Raw genomic sequence first — 20,867 nt, forward strand, 5'->3', positions numbered from 1 at the left:
GCCGCTGATAGTCTTAGGGGACCAGCACAAGTTTACTCCTTCTCATCTAACTACAAGCCCTTAAAGTGCAAACTTAATTCTGTCCATAATGGTATCATTGAATTAGGTTCGCGGGTTTGGTGATTGAGACAGAAAACACTGACTGCTAATAAGTAGTGATTACTTGTTGACAGACAATAAAAATTTGACCAAGCATTTATGTTCTCCAAAGTTACACAAACTACAAAACTAAATATTCAACAAATTTAGTTAAAAGTGCGCGTGAAGTGCCGTGAGCCCCGGAGACAACGGAAAAGGGAAAAAGCTTCCACTTGTGCTAGTCTTGTCTGAAACTGGACACTGGGTACTGTGGCAAGCAAGCTAACCAATGGGAAGAGCAGCTGCAGTTTCCAAACTGACCAATCACGATGGAAGCAGCTTTGGACAAGCAGATAAGCTGCGTCCCCGCAGGACAATGATAAACGAGAAGGATTGCACGCGGGGTTGGAATTAAACAGCTCGCAATTATTTCAGTAATAATTGCTTGATTTTGGTTTCTCCCTTTGTTAGTAAGGCTTGCTCACCGGTTCGCCACGCCTGAGGCAGTGAGAAGCTGTCCCAGTACTAGAAGAGAAGGAGTTGACTCTAAAGATGATCAAAGTCAAAATCGAGTTTATTGTCATATGCCCAAGTACATGTATGCACATAGCATTAGCGAGACAACATTCACAAGAAAAACATAAATTATACAACATTAAACAAGAAAGAACACAATAAGAACAAAGAGTCCACTGCAGTTCAAAGTGATCAAAGTTTATCAGAGGATCTGTGGGTTAGTTGGTTACACCGAGACCGTGTTGCCAGATTGAGGTGGGGGAACCGAAGCGAGGGGCGAGCTTTTGCCAGAATGCCTGGTTGAGATTAAATATTCTGTTCATTTCCAGCAACGATCCACTGTTGCATCTATGATGCATCGCCAAGAGACCGTGGAATGCTTGAAGAAATTCAATGCCAGGCGAAAACTGAAGGTGAGAGCGGGTTTTTTTTTTGGGGTTTGTTTTGCAGTCAGTGCCGAGAGTTCAGGCCCGGTGTGGAAGCGTGTGGTTATTGGTGACTGATGAACAAGGATAGCAGAATCTTTATATTTCTTCCCCTGTCACTGGTGAGATGCTCCCCAGCTTCAGCTGCCATGCATCTATCCACTCATTCACCTCCCTCAAAGTTTCTGCTGAATCAGGTCTGTTATCACTGATATACGGCATATTGTGAAATCTGTTGTTTTGCAAAACATAAAAATTCAACAGTACAAAAAAAAGAATAATGAGGCAGTGCTCGTGGACCATTGAGAAATCTGATGGCAGGGAGGAAGAACTTACAAGTCTAACCTGAAAGATTTTCAGCACGAATCAATGAATTTAAGGTTGTACCTCCTCCCTGATGATAGTAACAAAAGATGCGGGCATGTACTGGATGGTGAGGGTCTTTAATGATGGGTGCCACCTTCCTGAGGCAGTGCCTGTTAAAGATATCCTGTGCCCATGATGGAACTGACCAGGTCTGCAACCCTCTGCAGTCTTTTTGCGATCCTGTGTATTGGAGTCTCCATGTCAGGCAGTGATGCAGCCAGTCAGAGTGCTCTTCACCGTCCATCTGTAGAAATTTCCTTTGGTGACGTACCAAATCTCCTCAAACTGCAAATGAAATGGAGCCACTGGCCTGCCTTATTTGCAATTGCATCAGTAGGTGCATCTTTCCTCTCCTTCAGCTGTCACGAACAGAACCCTTTCTCTATCTGTTTTGTGATTCCTTGTTATCTGCCCATGTTGTGGGCAAACATAGGTTAGAGACTTCCTGATAACAAACTCATAGAGTGAAAAAGGATTTGGTGCTCTCCCAGCATACATGAGGAATAAACTCTTCTCGGGCTTCCAGCCAGGTACAGATATCGATTATGACCGGCGTTCTGATGACAAATTTCGCCATCCCTGATGAAGATAGCAGAGTCTGTCATCGAAATGTCAGCTACAGAGAAGAGTTTAAACCCATGGACTCTCTCTGAGGCTTGGCTGCCTAGTTCTGAATGTTGCCCCTCCGAATCCTCTCAACCCAAGCTAATGAAGGAACGGTGACTGTTTGCAATGTAAATGGAACACAGCAAATGGCAGCCAGTCTCAATTGCAGCCAATTAATTAATATCTCTGTTGACTTCACATTCTCAAATGTTCACAGAAAGTAATCGTTTCTGGCCACACATTCAGCAATGACTCACATTATTTGTAGTTCATTTGATAGAATTAAAGTGTAGTACAGCCCTTTGGCACACCGTGTTCATGCTAGCCATCATTCCTATCTGTATTGTCTGCATTAATACCACGTCCGTTTGCATGTTGCACATTCAAGTACATGCTCAGCTACCTTTAAAATATTGATACAGCTCTTGCCTCCACCGCTGCCCTTGGCAGCTCGTTCCAGATGCCAACTACTCATTTTTGTAGACAGCCATGCACCCTGTCCCATGTAGCTTGCACGTTGCTGTTTCCTTTCTAGTGTGTTCTGCACTGCACAGGGAGGGGTTTGTACCAATAGTCCCCAGATCCCCAGAACTGCAGTAAAATGGTGACCCACTCCACCACAGCTGACATCCCACAATATCATGATCATGAAATAAAGTTAATTTTTTTTTGTTAACTTGAGAGCTCAGATTAAAAATAGGTTCCTGGTTTATTTGCAAGAAGTCAAAGTCAAAAGTAGATTTTCCATTTGGGGTAAACCACAGTATATGCCTTTCGCAGTCTGTAAATGAGAAACTGTTTTACAAATAATACACTTAATTTGTCTCACTTCACACAGCAGATAAACTTGCATCTCCACCGTGCCTTCTCCTATCTGTTCAAGAGCATTATGAATTGTGTGCCGTCAGTTATAGTTATTTTAGAGAAAGTCCTTTGATTTAAAATAGATTCAACCCTGGGTTTTACAACATTGCTGTCCCACGCCATGAGGCTGTAGGTTTGGCCCCAAGCTCTTGTTTAGAAAGGGAGGGGAAATAATTTGAGATATTGAAAGAGTAAAAGACCGGGGTTAACAGTTCTCACTCTGTAGTTGCTGATTCCAATTTGGAACATAAATCACAGGAACAGGACCTCCGGCCCATAACCTCGTGCTGAACAACTTTCAGGTTAGACTTGTAAGTTTGGCTTACTTGTCATCTCTCAAGTCAGAGGGTTGTGGGTTCAAGCTCCAGTTTTCCAGTTTGCCTGGCCTGCTGAGTTCCGCCAGCATTTTGCGTGTGCTGCTCCGATTTCCGGCATCTGCAGGTTTTCTCCCGCTCCCGGTCTGGGCTGACTCTCCAGTGTGGTGTCGGAGTGTACTGCCCTGTCTGACGCCTCACTTTCCAGGTGTGCCATTAAATCAAGAGCTGCCTGCTTTTTCCACGTTCATGTAAAAGCTCCTTTCAATTATTGAATTTTAAAAAATGAGGCTTGTTTGACGTGTGTACCTTGAAACATGGAGCGAAACACGTCATTTTTTGCATCAGCGACCAACCCAGTCCGCGGTGTGCGCTGGGCAGCCCACACGTGTCGCCACGCTGCTAGAAGCAGCGTAGCATGCCCACAACGCACTAGCCATAACCCGCCCGTCTTTGGAACGTGGGAGGAAATCAGAGCACCCACGGGAAACCCACACTGTCACAGCAAGAACGTACAGGCTCCTTACAGGTGACGGTAGGAATCAAACCCCGATTGGTGATCGCCGGCGCTCTAAAGCGACGCACTAACTGTTACGCTGAAGTGCCGCCCACTGGGGAGGAGCAGGCAAGGCTTCCCTGGTGTCCTGGCCAATGGACAGCAGTGAAATGTGCGATCTGACCATTTATCATATTGCTGTTAGCGGGAGCTTGCTGTACACTGTTACATTTCACACATTACAAAGCTCCTCTTGCAAAAAACTGTGTCTATTGTGTATTGGATGGGTTTGCTTTGTACTCTGCCGTATAGAACTCAAACACAATTGTTAAGTTATCTGATATTGCTGACGTTATCCTTCTCTCCCATACAGGGTGCCATCCTTACAACCATGTTAGCAACACGGAACTTCTCAGGTAGGCTTCTGCTAAAGCAGTTCTTTCACCCACACGGTGGTCCGAACTTGGCAAGTGAAATCAGACTGTCAGAAAGTCTTAGTATTTATTTCATGGTGCAGAATTCTGTGGTTAAAAACAAGGAAAAGAGTGTGTTGTGTAGTTTGTGCTTTTGATGAGACAGTTAGCTTCTACATGAGGGAAAAATAAGAAGGCAGTTCGCATTGTATAAAACCCACAAGATGCACTTTGGAAGCAGGAGGTAATGCGTCATGCCAGGTTATTCAAGGCGATCTCCCAAAGCACTCCTCATGCGAATCAGTGGTGTCAGCATTGTTGTGGCACACAAGTTAAATTATCTGATCAGTAATCCGCAGACAGAGTCCAGTTGTGAAAATATGGGACAGAATTTGAAATGAGGTGGGGTGGGTTTCAACTATTACAGTGTACTGATGGCAGCAGTGGGAATTTAATGATCTGGTTTTGCTCTACTCGTGAATAATGATCACAAAACAGCTAGATCATTGGAGAAATCTGGATGGTTCATGTCCTGCTGAAGAGGAAGCCTGTGGTCCTTATTCCGACTGGCCTGTATGTGACTCCGGGCTGTCGATATGGATGACTGCAGAGTGCCCTCTGAGCTGGCCTCATCTCGTGGGTAATTCAGGGCAGGCAGTGAGTGCTGGCCTGTCACTGGGAACGGAGTCAACCGTGAGGGGAGATCTGGGAAGGAGCATATGGTTGAAAGCCCAATCAAAAAAGATTGGTTTGGAGGAGAGAGGGTCTGGGAGGGGATTTCACGGGATTTAAGGAAATGTAAAGTTTGAATTGGGCTGCGGAACGACAGTGGTTGGGGTGAGGGAAGGATTTGGAAGTGGGGCTGTTGAGCTTCAGCTATTTCATGAACGCTGATATTATTGATCCACACATCGACACACTGTGTCACTCCGTAACCGTTTCTGGAGGGAGCATGGAAGCTTTGCAGAGGACAAGAAAGAGATTGGCTGGAATGATTCCGGGGATGATGCTTTCCCCAAATGAATCTGACATTGTTCCCCAGCGTAGAGGACTGGGCTAGAGAGGAACATTTCCCCAGGAGAAGCCGGTTTGCAGTGATGAACAAAAGAGAAAGTGATGGTGTCCAGCATGAGGTTAGGATTGGGAACGGGAATTCTGTAGTTGCTTCATCAGGGGAATTGGATAAATGCTCGAAGGAAAATAAAAGCAGGGATATGGGGAAAGGATTGGGAGGGGCAGGTGATAATAACGGATCTGATTGGATTGACCAAATCAATTCGGTTCTATAGACTTAGTTACAGCATTCTTTGATTCAATTGGACATTTGGTTCTTGGCGCCACCCAACCAGGGCTTGCCATCATCCCCATACACTGAGTGTTCGGCACCAAAATGACTTGCGTGGCCTACAGTTATCCATTTCCTTTCATCTCACTCATTCAGGTTGAACTCCTAACATTGACATTATTCGAAAACTTCTTCCCCCCACCCCTCCCACGCCCTTTCCTCGCCCATATCACCGGAAACTAATTACTGTGGTTGGTGGGAATCTGAAATAACTAGGGAAACACTCGGTAGGTCAGGTAGCTGCTTGAAGACATGAGCTGATCCAATGTTTCACAACTGAGATGGGCTTTATACAAGTGCAGACAAGAAGAATGAAGATGGGGAAGGAGGCATGAAGACAAAGACACGAGAGATTAAGTTACGTCCTCCAGATTGACCTCCTTTTCTCCCACAAATAAAGCCATTCGGTAGTCGGAGGACCAACGCCTTATATTCTGTCTGGGTAGCTTCCAACTTGATAGCATGAGCGTTGATTTCTTCAACTTCGAGTAACTTTTCTCCCCTCCCTCTTCCCTCTTCTTCATTTTCTGACTCTGGCCCACCCCCACCTTACCTCTTCTTCTCCTCTCCCTCTGGTGCCCTTCTGCTTTCCATTTCTCCCATGGTCCACTCTTCCCTCCTATAAGATTCCCTCTTCTCCAGCCCTTTACCTTTTCCACCTATCACCTCCCAGCTTCTTACTTCATGCCCCTCCACCACCCACCTGGCTTCACCTGTCACCTTCTCCAGGTTATACTCCTTTCCCTCCCCTCCCCTTCCTTTCCAGCCGCGATGAAGGGTCTCGGGCCGAAACATCGACTTATGTGTTAATTTCGGTGAATGCTGCCTGACCTGCTGAATTCCTCCAGTATTTTGTGTGCATGTGTTGCTCTGGATTTTCAGCATCTGCGGAATCTCTTGTGTTAGAGATTTGTGCAGAACAGTGATTAAAGATTGTGCATCAACTCATTGGTCCTGAGTGAGTCTAGAACTCCAGTTTGGTTGTTGTCCTGTGTTCCTCCTGCTAGTGCTCGCTCTAGACTTCACTATGAATTCCCCAATGTTCTCTTTATAGTTGAATCCCTGCTCGCCCTCCGACCATACATACCCTATTCTACCCTGTGATAACCAGCCTCACTGCACCCTCCTCCACTGCCTCTTGCTAGATACCCTCACTACACCCCACACTACAGCTCCCTCCCACTACGTGCCCTCTCCACTCACCATGGAGACGAGGCAGAATACAGTTTCACGGTGTTGAACTCTGATGCTTTTGACCCGAAGTTCTTTCGGAAGTCAGAAAAGAGCCACCCAACTTTTTACTTCAGGATCATTTTATTAAGCATTTTTAGAACACAGGGAACAAGAGAAGAAGCTGGCAGCAGAAAGACAAAAAGACTTAAGATGGCACTGCCTTTTGATTGGTTATAAGATAAGGAAAAATCCCATTCAAATTTATTCAAAGAGTTAACCAATTAGGAAGTCATTATCCAAATAATGCAGAACAAAGAAACTTCCAGAGCTTTCTGGAATTATATTTTATGTAACCACTAGAGGCATATTTAAATTGAAAATATACATAAGAATTACTTAAAGTACAAGCAGATAATTAATTGTTAAACTGCAAAGAAAATAACAATTAAACAGTCGGATTCAACTATAGAAACTTGTTAACCTTATCTGGGACCAGACTGAAGATTCACAATGAGCAGCTGTGGAACACAAAGCCCTCTCCCGCACCCCCCCCCCCCGCACCCCCAGCAATCCTGCAGCCACCCCCCACCCCCTGCCACTGCTGGCCTGGAGACGGGGAGGGAGAGGCTGCTCAACTTCGATCGACCTGCTAGGATCCTCTGCTTGTCCATGTTAATGGCGTGACAGCTTCTGATCTCCCAGTTTTCCAGGGTGGGTTGATGACCGGACGTCTCCTGTACACCCTGGAGCACACGGACAGTTAGAACGAGGAAAGGGGGATGGAGAGGTTAATGACGAGCAGGGCTTCTGGGCAGAATCTAGCTAAAGTTACGAGAGAGTAAAGTTGATAGAATTTGACAACGCGTGGAATTAATGAAACCTCTGATGCAGGGAGAGATGGTCCATAAGTCCTGTTCACTCCACACTGTGGTAGAGCATGCACCTGAGTGGTGAACTGGAGCCTCGGTGGAGGTCCTGGTCGTAACTCCCGTTTCCGGGTAGCCTCCTCTTGGCAGAACACATAGAGCAAGAGCGACAGTGGCAGGCTGCGTCAGAAATGGGAGAGAACCCCCCCCCCCCCTTCTGCCGTGTCAACAGTGAGGCAGATGCTGGAGAGTTCTCCCAGCCTGCCGGGGTTCAGGTGATCAGCGCACCTGAAGTGAGTGATGCACAGCCAATTTACTTTTATGCTCCTGGTACAGGAAGGGCTCTGAAGCAATGCAACTCTTCACCGTCCTCGATGCGTTGCTGCAGATGTCACAGTTTAACCAGCAATGCAGCAGTGTTCTTATTTAGCGATAGAGCTGGAACAGCCCCTTCTGACCCAATGAGCCGAACCACCCAGCAGCCCCCAGTTTAACCCTAGCTTAATCACAGGCCAATTTACAGTGACCAGTTAACCTACTAACCGGTACGCCTTTGGACTGTGGGACGGAACCGGAGGACCTGGGAGAACGTGCAAACTCCTTACAGGCGGCGCCGGAATTGAACCCTGAACTCCGGCACGCCCTGCCCGTGCAGTGGAGCTCAGCTGCTGAGGCGGACGTGCACAGGGGTGGGGCTCCTGTACGGGTGTGCAGCCCGGGGACGCGGCGCGCGGTGAAGCGGCAGTGACTCTGTTTTGCTGACGTGAATTGCTTTCTTTTTATTCCCACCGACAGTGGGCAGGCAGACCACTGCGCCAGCTACAATGACCGCTGCGGCCAGCGCGACCGTTGGTCTCGTTGAACAAGGTAGACGTGTGCGGGCGGACACTGCAGGTGGAGGGCATGCTGAGAACTAACGCTCTGCTTCCATACCTTGTGAATGTTCCTTACCCTGTGTCTCTGTTGTCTGGGTTTTTCAGTTCTGTCCTAGGTGACTGGGTAGCTGAGAGAAGGCTTTGGGTGAACATTGAACAGAATTCAGTCTAGGGACTTTGTTCTCCAGCTGACTGGCCGCCAGGTCGAACTGGGGCATCAGTGTTCCCTTTGGAACTAATTTCTGGCTGCTTGTGGTGTCACAGGAGCTGATGAGAGACTCTGGGTTTAGTCTAAGCATTAATGCTGGACCAGAGGAACACCTCCCCAATACGTTCCTTTTGCAAGTGGCCTGAGTTGTTCCCAACAAGCTGCATCTCTGTGAGATGACTGGGACTTGGGACGCCTGCGGGGCTGTCAGTCATGCATCCATGCTGTGGGCCAGTGTGGTGCCATCCTGACACTTTTGGATAGGAGTGGCAAGTGGGAAGGTCCAGTTTATTATCCCCTGGTTTCCATGTATCCGACCTCTCCGTAGACCAAGAGTCTGTCTTGTTGGCTGCAGCCCAGTGTGTCTGTCCCAGCTCTGTAGAGGTGTGCAATGCTTTATGTGCACTGTTGTCAGTCCTCTCATCGTGGCCCGGTCGAGATCCACTGTGGCCCTTCGTCATTGGGAAATGTGTGTGTGTGCGTGTGTGGTGTCGTTCATTGGATGCCCGTTTCAACACCAGAGTATAGAGTGTTGGCTTGTCTTTGCACTTGGTCTCCGAGGATCTCTACACCAACGTCTTTAGTTCTTCCAGGAGACTCAGGACAGAGCTTGTATTGACCATTGAGGTTAGAAACCTCCCTGAGCAGAGGCACAGCAGTTAAACAGATCCTGTCCCCTATCACCCCTCTGAGTCGTTTCTCTACTCTGAGCGGGTGAGGTCGGAGTTCGCTTTGTAGCCTCTGGGCAAAGAAGATGGAGGGTCAAGCCATCTCTGTGAGCCCGCTGCTTTCAACATGCTCACTCACCTCCCCCATGCTGGCACCCGTTTGACAAGCTGGGGGAGGTGCACTCGTCGAGCCCCTCCTCCTGGAAGAGAGGAGCTTTCACGCAGGTGCGGAGGGATCACGTCGTGTCACAGTGCAGTCGTCGTCGTGACCTGCACGCGAACCTCTGCAGAAGATCGAGAAATCTCCTGTTAAGAAAAGTTGGAAATTATTTTGCCGACATTTGTGAGGAGAAGTTCTGAGAATGCAGGGTGGACAGACATTCTCATCCTAAGAGTCAAGCCTTACTTAATAACCCTTTGGCGTTATTAACATGATGTGTTCAGCCGGACACCAAAATTCCCAATTACTACCATGCACACCACAGATGTAACTCCCGTAGGTTACAGCCCTAAGTAACAAGGCACTGAGGCCACTGTAAAATATACAGCCCAGTTTGTGTCACTCTCTGCAAAGGCAGCTGGAGGTGGAAGATCTAGACTGTCATGAGGGGAGAGGGATGAGAAGACACACGGGGGGGGGGGGGTGGGAAGGAGTGTTTTTTTTTCACCTGACTGTGATCTTGTCGCTTTGGACTGTGAGAGGCTGCCCTTGCACTGTTGAAAAGTGAATGTTGCATGCCAGTAAGAAAGAGCCAAGTCTGCATGCGATCACAAGCTTGCCTGCTCCTGTTTGTCGTTTGTTCTGGGACTTCACTCTACCGCAGCATTGGGGAGAGGTGCATGTGTGGCGATAAGACCGTGTGAAAGCACTCTTTGCAAGGTCTCTGGCAGAGAAACGAGTGAAGCATTAGACGTCTGATGAGCCTGCTTAACTCGAGTGGCTTAAATGATGTGGGCACGCTGCTGCTGGTTAAGGCCGGAGCTCGGGGTGTGGGGCTCTGTTGCACTGATTGCCGTGAAAGCTGTCTGTCGAAGCTTGGAGTCACTGTGCTGTTCCATCTGGGGAGCTGCAAGTGATGTTCCTCCTGGCAACGTATCAAGCAACAGAGCATGCTGTCTGCATACAGCATTGGAATTGCTTGATAATCTATTCGTTTTATTCACTGGTACCCACCCCAAGCCAATGAGCAAGGCCAGGGTTCCGGCGATGCAAACCACTTCAGCAACTTACTTTGGTAAACTTGGTCCATTCCTCACTGATTCAATGGGATATCTTCCTCTGTTACTCAGTTTTCCCCTGGGATAGCTCCTCCATCGATCAGTTGGGATCCATCTTTTTTAATTGATCTGGGATGTCCTCTAAGACTCAGTCATCCAGTTGAGATACCCTGTCCCATCCCATCTGGGGATTCTCTTCACCCCTGAACAATCCGACTGGAATATCCTCCCCTGTCCTTTAGCAATCCTGCTAGGGTACCATGCTTCCATCCTCTGCATAATTTCTTGAGGGCATTCTTTCCCTTCCTTCAGCCCACCGCTTAGCGTAGTCTTCTTCATCCCTCTACAATCCAGATCTCTCCTACTACCTCTGTTGTCCAGCTTAGATCGAAGTTCCCCACTCTCCTGCCCCTGCAATAACCCGGTGAGGTTGGCATTAAAATCTCTGGCGTGAGCCTGTAGAGAGTAGTGGACTGATGAGTCACCCTGGGCCGGGTCACCTGGACAGTGATAGTTGGGTCACTCCCAGCACCCTCCCCCATTGCTTGGGTTACAGACCGTTTCCTCTCCTCATTAAAGGCTGACCAAAAAGTCACAACCTCAAAACTGGCACTATTCACTTTGCTCAAGAATATCTCTATCCTGGTCACCAGCACATAATCATTGTGACAATTAACTGGCTGGGGCCTCGGGCATCGCTTTTCTGAATTTGTGTGCTCTTGGAGGCATCTCCACTCACGACGTCAGCCAGGGAATGTCTGCCGCAAGGCGGACATTTGGCCTGCCTGAGTGTTTACTGCCAAAGGGACTGGGTTGATGTATTGATCTAACTGTATTGAGTGTGATATTTACTGGTGGATAGTTCTAACCACAGGGATATGGAGGCTTGAGTTCCATTAAACACTGAGGAACTAATGAAAACTAGCCACTATCTGATTTAATTTGTCTTTCTCTTTTGATCCTTCTGTCTCTTGACACTACTTCTACTTACTGCAAGGTAAGAAGGGCTTCCAGCTGGCTTCTGCCGCTCTTACAAGCTGTGTTCTCATTCTTCTAATGCTGATTTACTTCCTCTTAACCCCTCTTTCTCTTTTCTCGCTTCAGACCCATTTGTGTCATGTTGTTTGAAGTGAGGGCAATGCATTGTTATTGAGTATAAAGTTTTGTACCTTTTGGAAGATTTTTTTTTGTGAAAAACGAGGCCTAAGTAACAGTCTGCGAAACTCTCCTTCCTTTTGCAGTGTCTTGAAAACTGTTATCCTTTTCTCCACAATGGCTGAATCTATGTACAACACTCTAGGCCTCAGGTTTAAGGTCGGATTTCTGCTAACTCCTGTGGAAATAATATCAGCTTAACTTGTGATAAGATAATGCCTCAGTCTGCGTCTGGTTTTAAGGAAAAGCTGAAGGTTTTGATGCTTTTAAACTTGGGAATTCTGATTTTCTTCAAAGGTTGTGTTTTCATCCATTCCCTTGTCAGTCTGTGAACGGTGAACAAACCGAAGGAGGCATGAAGTGCAGTCTCTTTAAGTACCCATGCACAATCTTCAACCAATTGATCCCTCGTTTGCTGCCTGTCTGAATGGTGCTCGGGCCCCAAATCCCCACGCTAATCAGCACAGAGCAATCCAGGGCCTCAGGGTGTTTGGAAAGAATGGGGAACATTTCAAGCCAAGCTGAAGTGCCACCCGTGAGGGAAGCGGGCAGACCTAGGAGCAGAACATATGCAGGCTCCCACCATCCGGTTTGTGTTGGAGGTCAGGGTTTGACAATGATTGCATTTTATAATGCATTCCTGTAGATGCTGCCTGGCCTGCTGCGTTCACCAGCAATTTTTATGCTTGAAGTTCCAGCATCTGCAGATCTCCTCGTGTGTTTGCGTTAGAAAAGATGTGCCGACTTGGGAGACGGTCCAGACAAGGGTCACAGGGATGATTCCAGGAGTAAGGTTATCATACAGGGAATGTCTGATGGCTCTGGGTCTGTACTCGCTGGAATTTAGAAGGATGAATGGGGAGCTCATTGAAACCATTTGAATGTGGAAAGGCCTAGATAGAGACCATAAAACATAGGAGCAGAATTAGGCCATTCAGCCCATCGAGTCATCTCCGCCATTCCATCATGTCTGTTCCTGGATCCCACTCAACCCCATAAACCTGCCTTCTTGCCATATCTATATGGACTTCAGTAAGGCATTTGACAAGGTTCCACATGGAAGGTTAGTTAGGAAGGTTCAATCATTAGGTATTAATATTGAAGTAGTAAAATGGATTCAGCAGTGGCTGGATGGGAGACGCCAGAGAGTAGTGGTGGTTAACTGTTTGTCAGATTGGAGGCCGGTGACTAGTGGTGTGCCTCAGGGATCTGTACTGGGTCCAATGTTGTTTGTCATATATATTAATGATCTGGATGATGGGGGTGGTAAATTGGATGAGTAAGTATGCAGATGATACTAAGATAGGTGGTGTTGTGGATAATGAAGTAGGTTTTCAAAGCTTGCAGAGAGATTTAGGCCAGTTAGAAGAGAGGGCTGAAAGATAACAGATGGAGTTTAATGCTGATAAATGTGAGGTGCTACATTTTGGTAGGACTAATCAAGATAGGATATACGTGGTAAATGGTAGGGCATTGAAGAATGCAGTAGAACAGAGGGATCTAGGAATAATGGTGCACAGTTCCCTGAAGGTGGAATCTCATGTGGATGGGGTGGTGAAGAAAGCTTTTGGTATGCTGGCCTTTATAAATCAGAGCATTGAGTATAGGAGTTGGGATATAATGTTAAAATTGTACAAGGCATCGGTAAGGCCAAATTTGGAGTATTGTGTACAGTTCTGGTCAGTGAATTATAGGAAAGATGTCAACAAAATAGAGAGAGTACAGAGAAGATTTACTAGAATGTTACCTGGGTTTCATCACCTAAGTTACAGAGAAAGGTTGAACAAGTTGGGTCTTTATTCTTTGGAACGTAGAAGGTTGAGGGGGGGACTTGACAGAGGTATTTAAAATTATGAGGGAGATAGATAGAGTTGACATGGATAGGCTTTTTCCATTGAGAGTGGGGGAGATTCAAACAAGAGGACATGAGTTGAGAGTTAAAGGGCAAAAGTTTAGGGGTAACATGAGGGGGAACTTCTTTACTCAGAGAGTGGTAGCTGTGTGGAACGAGCTTCCAGTAGAAGGGGTTGAGGCAGGTTCGATGTTGTCGTTTAAAGTTAAATTGGATAGTTATATGGACAGGAGAGGAATGGAGGGTTATGGGCTGAGTGCAGGTCGGTGGGTCTAGGTGAGAGTAAGCGTTCGGCACGGACTAGAAGAGAGAAGATGGCCTGTTTCTGTGCTGTAATTGTTATATGGTTGTATAGTTCAACCAGAGGTAGCCGTAAAAAAAAAAAAGAATGGACTTGTAGAGAGACTTGATTAAGTCGACACTCCATGTCTAAAGAGAATATCTTGCTCTAGATTCCACATGCAACAGTATTCACTGAACCGTGTCCATTTTACGTCAATACAGACTGGATGAGTTTCTCCCCGATTTGTTTTGAACAGGGACAATGTCTTAGTCGAACCTTGGACTCTGCTAATGGAATAATTTTCATTCTGAACTTTCTGCAGGAACACTTTGGATTGGTGTCACTATTTAGAATTGCAATGTGATGGTTCAGTTCCCCTGCAGTGCTTGGGCGGCGAATCTATCGCATTGTAACTGTGTGTTTAAAGTACAGTGCCAGTCCATCACCAGGCAGATGGGAACAGTGTGTGTCACAGCACAGGGTACCTCCTCCAAGAATGTTGTTCTGAATTAAGAAAACTATTCTTGCTTGCAAGGTCTATTAGGATGCTTATTGCTTGGGGGCAGTAAGCAGGCTGAGAAACCTTGCAGGAAAATTGCCTGGCTCACGGCAACCTTAGGATTTAGTTTTCAACACAACGTAATAAAATGTATTTTAAGTTTTCAGCAGAAAGTGCATGACAGATTATTGACTGCGGTTGCAAGAACAAACTCATCACCTTATGATCTTGTTCCAGCAGTTTGCTGTATTAATTGCCTCACAGTGCACTTCATCAGAAATTCCACGCCAGTGTCCCAGTTGAAAAGCCCAAACTCTTCCTGGGCGGTTTGACTGTGGTAGATGGGTATAATCATGGTGGGGGCGGGGGGGGGGAGGGAGTGGGGGGGGCTGTGGGATCTAATGGGTTAACCAAACATGGCCATACTCCAGTCATCTCGAGAGTCAGGTAACTTGGCTCGGATGTTCTTCCTGAGTCAGGAGGCAGGTTAGAACTCTCTCGACAACTGGGGTAGCCAGGCCCTTTTAGATGGCAGACACCCATAACAGCGGGTTCGACCCTGTGCAACACGGGGGAAACAGGTGAGTGAGTGGTCCTGTCTGAAGAATATGGGAAATGCTGGTGTTCCTTCTGCTCTTTCTGGGTGTGTGGTGGGTTTGTCTGTACACAGGGTGACGGTTCTATTATTGTACACAGTTAGGACATTAATCCTTAAACTGAGGTATGAAAGTAATTTTCTTTCTCTTTCCTCTCCCCAATGCAGCAGCCAAAAGTTTACTAAACAAGAAGGTTGATGGAGTGAAGGTAGGTTTGCAATTATTCTATTTCCTTCCTTCTCTTCACAGTTGGTCAGCTCTTTATTTTTGCTTTAATTAGTAGCTTTAGTTTGCATTTTCTGGCTTCTATTGCCACCTGCTATCACAGTTGAACAATACAAAAGGGAACAAAATACAAAGGATTGTGATGATGTTTGGATGTTCAAACTGACCGGCATATTGGCAGCTGGTCCAGCTGTAGCCACTCAACGTGTGTCTGTGGGTAAAGCATTTCACCTACATGTAATCCAACTGAGAGTGAATGGGGAGCTGCAAACGTTTAACTCCATACATTTCTGCATTTATTCAGCAGAGATTGTTTTTCTGTTCTCCTCCCAAACCCCCCCTTCACCCCCCTACTTCACCCAACAATACATTGAACCTCTCCCTCACACCACGTCATGCATCCAACACTGAGGTGATGCATTCGATCTGATTGACGACCAAGCATGCTTGAGGAATAATCAGAGATACTGTGCGATGTCGGGATGCAGGGACAGTTCAGACATGTTGTACATGGTTGTGCCAAGCTAGGCGGTGGGCAATAAAAACCACTGGCATGTAATCAAGGTTGGAGGTTTTCTTTCCATGACTGTGACCTTGAAGTGTGGACTCTTTGATGTTGACTGTGTAGCGAGAGCCAATTAACCTTGTCTTAATGTTACAAGGCACTGGGATTGGCTGCCTTTCCTGTACTAACAGTCATCCTACAATTGGGATTGGGCCTTGAGTGAGGACTAGGCCTCAGTACAAGCCAGTGTCCGTCCTAACCGTGGAGAGATTAACCCAGTGAGATCCTTCCTGATGTGCCGCTGCTTCTTGAGAGGTTTAGCTGCCAGCACCGAGTGGTGCTGAACAGGTGTCAATGGGGGCAGCCTGTTCCTGCTTCTGTTAGTTGAGTCAGAGCCCTTGCCTGTGAAGCTCTGTGTCCTGCCTCTGCTGGTGCAAAGAACGTAAGAAGTCGGAGCAGGAGTTGGCAGTACGGCCCCTCAAACCTGCTGTGCTGCTCAGCGAGAGTCTTAGCATCATCCTCCTGTCCTGAATCCAAACTCCTTAGTTACTGTAGTGTCCAGAAATCTGTTGATCTCTGCTTCAAATAGGCCTTCACACTCTCTGTGGTAATCAATTCACCACTCTCCAACTGAAGAAATTTCTCCTCATTTCCTTTCGATGTGGCTTGACCCTTAAGACTGTGACCCCTAGATCTCGACTCATTATCTGACAGAACGTCCTCGTCACATCCCCCCAACCAGGCCTTCTAGGAATCTTCAGTGTTTTAGGGAGATCACTTCTACAGGCAAAGAGAATGAAGGCTTGGCCTGGCCATTCTCTGCACGGAACAGGCCCAAAGTACGACGGAGCAAAGGTATGAGAGCAACACATCAGCTCAGGCAGTTAACAGACGTGGGTTGTCGCATCTACAATGTCATTGCCAGTTGGACAATTTAATGGCAATTAATTAGTCTGTAGCTTGCTGACATCACTCTGAAGGGCTTGGTTCAGTTAGGAAGAAAAATTACCGATTGTAACCAGAGAAGGGTTTCAGCTTTTTTTTAATTGCCTAACTTTTCCAATAGAGAGTACCTCTGCCATTTTTATGGTCGGTTGGAGATATATACTGACTCCCATTGGCTGGTTACTTGTTAGCACTTTATTAGTATCCAGGCATGCTCTGGGAATTGGTCATGCTCAGTGCTTTCACTATTTCCCCCGTGTCTGTTAAACTGAGCTTGTACTCTATTGACGCCTGTTGCTTTTGCAGCCCCCTCTGGACCTGAGGCCAGACAGAAACTCTGGAGAGTACAGACAGACAAACTGAGCGGCCAACTTACAAAAGTGCTTGGGGTTTTATTGAGACCTTTTCAAGAGTGGGTGAGGTGCAGCTGGGGCTAAATAAGTCAGAAAAACATTGTTTGTTCAAGGGGTTTGTGCCTCATTATTTAACAAGCTTTTGCACTAAAGGAAAGAGGCTGCAGTGTTCCAATTCCCACAAGCAATTTATTGGTGTAATTTATACTAAGCAGTAAAATTAGTAACTTCCAGCCAAAAACAATATACTGCACTGTGAACCAGTGGGAATCATAATCAGAATCCAAAACAGGTTTAATATCACTGGCATATGTCGTGAAGTTTGTTGTTTTGCAGTAGCAGTACGTTGTAATACATAAAAAAAAGTAAGAAATATATATCTAAAATTAAATAAGAAGTGCAAGAAGAGAGCAAAAAAAAAGAAAAAATCAGTGAGGTAGTGTACGTGGGTTTGTTGCCCATTCAGAAATCTGATAGTGTATGCCTTGACTTCCAAGCGGTTGTGAGTTACTCATCCAGACACAGGCAGGTAACTTGTCTCTCCGGACTGGACAACACAGACTTGTGCTCCTGTGTGAAGGATGGTACTAGCAGGAACAGGAATGCTGGAGTCACTCAGTCAAATGTGGCGTAGCGGGCAAACTGCAGAAAGGAAAAGGGAGTGAGGTTTTATGAGGACCTGTTTACGGCACAGACTGCAGTTTTTAGTCACCAGAATAATGGTTGTATCTTGAGTTAATGGCGCAGGTACTAGCAGAGGAGAGAACTGATCATCAAAGTCCATCTGGACCTCGTGGTTGGCAGCCAAGGAAGTTTGGACTCTTGGGAAAAACAGGCAAACCTCAATAGTGGCCTTTAACTTTACTCAGTTTTCAAGGTCTCTAGTTATTCCGTGTTGCCATTCTGTTGGGACAAAAGATCTGTTTGGTTGAGGCCAGATGGAAACTCCAGAGAGAGCAGGCAGACACACTGAGAGCCAACTTAAAAAAGTGTTTTTTATTGAGATCTTTTTCAAGAGTGGCTGAGGTGCTGGTGGGGTTAAATCAGTGAGGAAAAAGTAGATTGTTTAAGGGGTTTAGGTTTCATTATTTGCAGTCACATTAGACGAGTGCACTGATCACACTCCTGGGAAAGGTGTTGAAGCACCTGGTTGCTTTTTATTCACTGTCAGTGTGTGTGCATATTTCGTGAGGCCGGCACTTGCTACCCGTCCCTCAATGACCTTAACAAGGTGATAGTGGCGGTGACCTGTTTTCACAGGTGGCTGTAACCCGTGCGTGGTGAAGGTGATCCTGCGGTGTAGCTGGACAATACCATGCAAAAGTCTTGGGCGCATGTATAGAGATAGATAGATAGATAGATGGACAGACAGATATACTTTATTGATCCCGAGGGAAATTGGATTTCATTGCAGTTGCACCAACCAAGAATAGAGTATAAATAGAGTCATAGAGCTAGGGCGCCTATGTCTTTTGGACAGGACTGTATTTGTCAACATGGAGTGGAGAGCGAGTTTGTAAATCTGGGGGGGAGCAAAGGAGGTTGGGAATGGCGAGGGTGGCGTGCCACAGGAGGGCTGTGGGATAGGTAACAGAGAAGGAGTGCCAGGGGCGGGGATTGACGTGGGTGCAGACACACCCAACCCTGAGACATTAGGCAAGGTCGTTTGATACCAAATAATTGGTTTATTGATCATTACAGAATGTCTCTCTGGTGACGCTCCCACCCCTCTCTTCCCCTTTTCCCAACTACGATTCCCCTTTCCTCACCCCCTTCCCATTATCAGTCCACAATAGAGATCCATATCAGAATCAGGTTTATCATCACTTACATATGTCATGAATTTTTTTTTACATCTGCAGTGCAATACGTAAAATTACTCCAGTACTGTGCTAAAGTCTTAGGCTCCCTAGCTATATATATCTGTGCCTAAGACTTTTGCACAGAACTGTAGCTCCCTTTTGAGATAGCAGTTGACAGTGTTAGACTTCGCATGCACGTCCTTGTCCTTAAGACGTGTTGGAGGGGCAATGAAGTTCTGCTCAGTTGTTGCAAGAGTTCAACCTCAAGTATTTGCAGTAAGCTAGGCCTTTAAAAATATACATGGTGTCTAGGTGCATTTTGTATGATGCTTCCTTTGAAGTTCCACAAACTTAAATATTCAGGTAGTAAAAATAATCCCCATTGTACGATCTGGTTTCTTGCCAATGGGCTTGACTGCATTTTGTAAGAGCAGGATATCATCATTAAAACAAGGATATTGTTGCCTATATCCTCCAGTCTGCGTTTAGCTTCTGATACTATGTGAGTACAGGGCCTTAATTTGATATTCCAAAGAGAGAGGGAGTGGGGATAAGTTTATACAGAGCCCCCCCTTGGGTAGAAACTTCCAACATTCAAGATTCCACCTGTTCCACTCCTCTTACAATCACCGGTGCTCCCCGGATTATGAACTTAGCGCCCATACACACAGCGGAGTGTTTGGGAGAGCAGCTGGATCGATTTGCCGACTGCCGCAGGGATCTTTTGTTGAGTTACAGTTGCGTTTCTGCCTCGTCGACTGTTCAGGTTACGAACAGCCCACGGGAACGGACCTCTTCTATAACCTGGGGCGGGTGCGTGGAATACTGCCCTTGCGTGACACACGAGATTCTGCAGGCGCTCCAGAATCTTCAGCAATACTCGGAAAATGCTGGAGGAATTTAGAACGTCAGGCAGCATCGATGGAGGGGAATAAACAGTCAACGTTTTGGACCGAGACTCTTCATCAGGAGTGGAAAGGAAGGAGGCAGAAGCCAGAATAAGTTTCTTCCCCTTCCCTCATGTTCCTGTTCTGGTTTCTGTCCCCTTCTTTCCAGTCCTCACAAAGGGTCTGGGTCCAAAGTGTCGACTGTTTATTTCTCTCCGTTGATGTTGCCTAACCTCCTGAATTTCTCCAGCATTTGTGTGTTGCTTTTTCCAAGAACTGGGTATGTATCTCCAGGGTAAGTCCATGCGTTTATAGAGTCCACATCTCTTCCCTCCCACACGTAAAAGCAACACTCTGCTTTTATAGATCTTAATGTGATCCCTCATAATCTTTTCTGGGCCTGAGAGAACATTAGCACCTCTTTCGACAGAGCAGAATTCCTGTTTGCAAACAAAATAGTTGGTGAAAATCTGGGCAGAGATGAGCAGGAAGAAGCTTGCCCTCTTATTGTAGCTGTGGGTCACTGAGCCAAGGTACCATTCAGAAACACTCCGTGATGGTTCTGGCTGACACTGAGATTTCTGTGTAGCTTTATGGGGCACGTGATGTGGTAATAAACCCCCCAACCTTGGAGTGAGAGCTATGAGCAACTAGTCACGTCCCAAGCATTGAGCAGGTGTTTGTACGAAGCTCTCTTTCAGCCTGAGCTTACGCTGGCGGAGGTGGCATATCAGTCTCTATCTTCCTGCAGTAGGTTAGTCATTAGGAAGTCCACACATTAGAGCAACATGAAGAAGTTAAATAATCATTTCTGAAAGATGCAAACTTTCAAGGAATTGAATTAATAAGCAGCTATTTTAGCTGCGTGACTGACAGTGGCAGAATTCACATCGCAGCCAATTTTAGCTTTGGTGTCTTTCGCGAGATCCGTAGGCTGCGCTGAGCAACAGCGACAGACTGGTGTAAATAGCTTTCCCAGCACCAGAGAGAACCAAGTACCCAGTCAGAGGATGAGACATGAACAGTTTGTATAGTAACCGCCCTTTCTTCTTTACGACACTGATGACCAGGAGCAGGGGAGTGGCAGAAAGCAAGCCCTTCAACGTCCACACACTGCTTTATTTGGAAAATAAACTTTGCTTATAATAAGAAATAAATACAAAATTAATAAACACAGTTCAGAACTTATTACGTTGTTAGTGTCATCTGGTCAGGACATTCAGTAGTGTTAACCCTTTTTAAAATGATAGCACCTTTGCCACTAAGGTGGCCCTTTCTACCCTGCCCATCTCAGCCCCTCCACGTGCTGAAGTGGAAGGAGCCCAGATTGAGGT

The 20,867-nt window shown here is 46.4% G+C and overlaps 1 protein-coding gene across 19 annotated transcripts in view; it reads left to right on the forward strand.

The window, feature by feature from the left end:
• Positions 1 to 20,867, forward strand: part of LOC140201770 (calcium/calmodulin-dependent protein kinase type II subunit beta) — a 136,157-nt gene that overhangs the window by 38,035 nt on the left and 77,255 nt on the right. For 13 of the 19 annotated variants that reach the window (XM_072266401.1, XM_072266403.1, XM_072266410.1 and 10 more), the window contains exons 7-10: positions 924 to 1,007; positions 4,039 to 4,081; positions 8,258 to 8,329; positions 14,984 to 15,024. In XM_072266401.1, coding sequence (XP_072122502.1) covers positions 924 to 1,007; positions 4,039 to 4,081; positions 8,258 to 8,329; positions 14,984 to 15,024 — 240 coding nt within the window. The remainder of the gene's footprint in view (positions 1 to 923; positions 1,008 to 4,038; positions 4,082 to 8,257; positions 8,330 to 14,983; positions 15,025 to 20,867) is intronic. The other 6 variants (XM_072266405.1, XM_072266408.1, XM_072266407.1 and 3 more) reach the window with 1 other exon arrangement.

This window comes from Mobula birostris, chromosome 8, assembly GCF_030028105.1.
Source record: "Mobula birostris isolate sMobBir1 chromosome 8, sMobBir1.hap1, whole genome shotgun sequence".
Lineage (NCBI taxonomy): Eukaryota > Metazoa > Chordata > Chondrichthyes > Myliobatiformes > Myliobatidae > Mobula > Mobula birostris.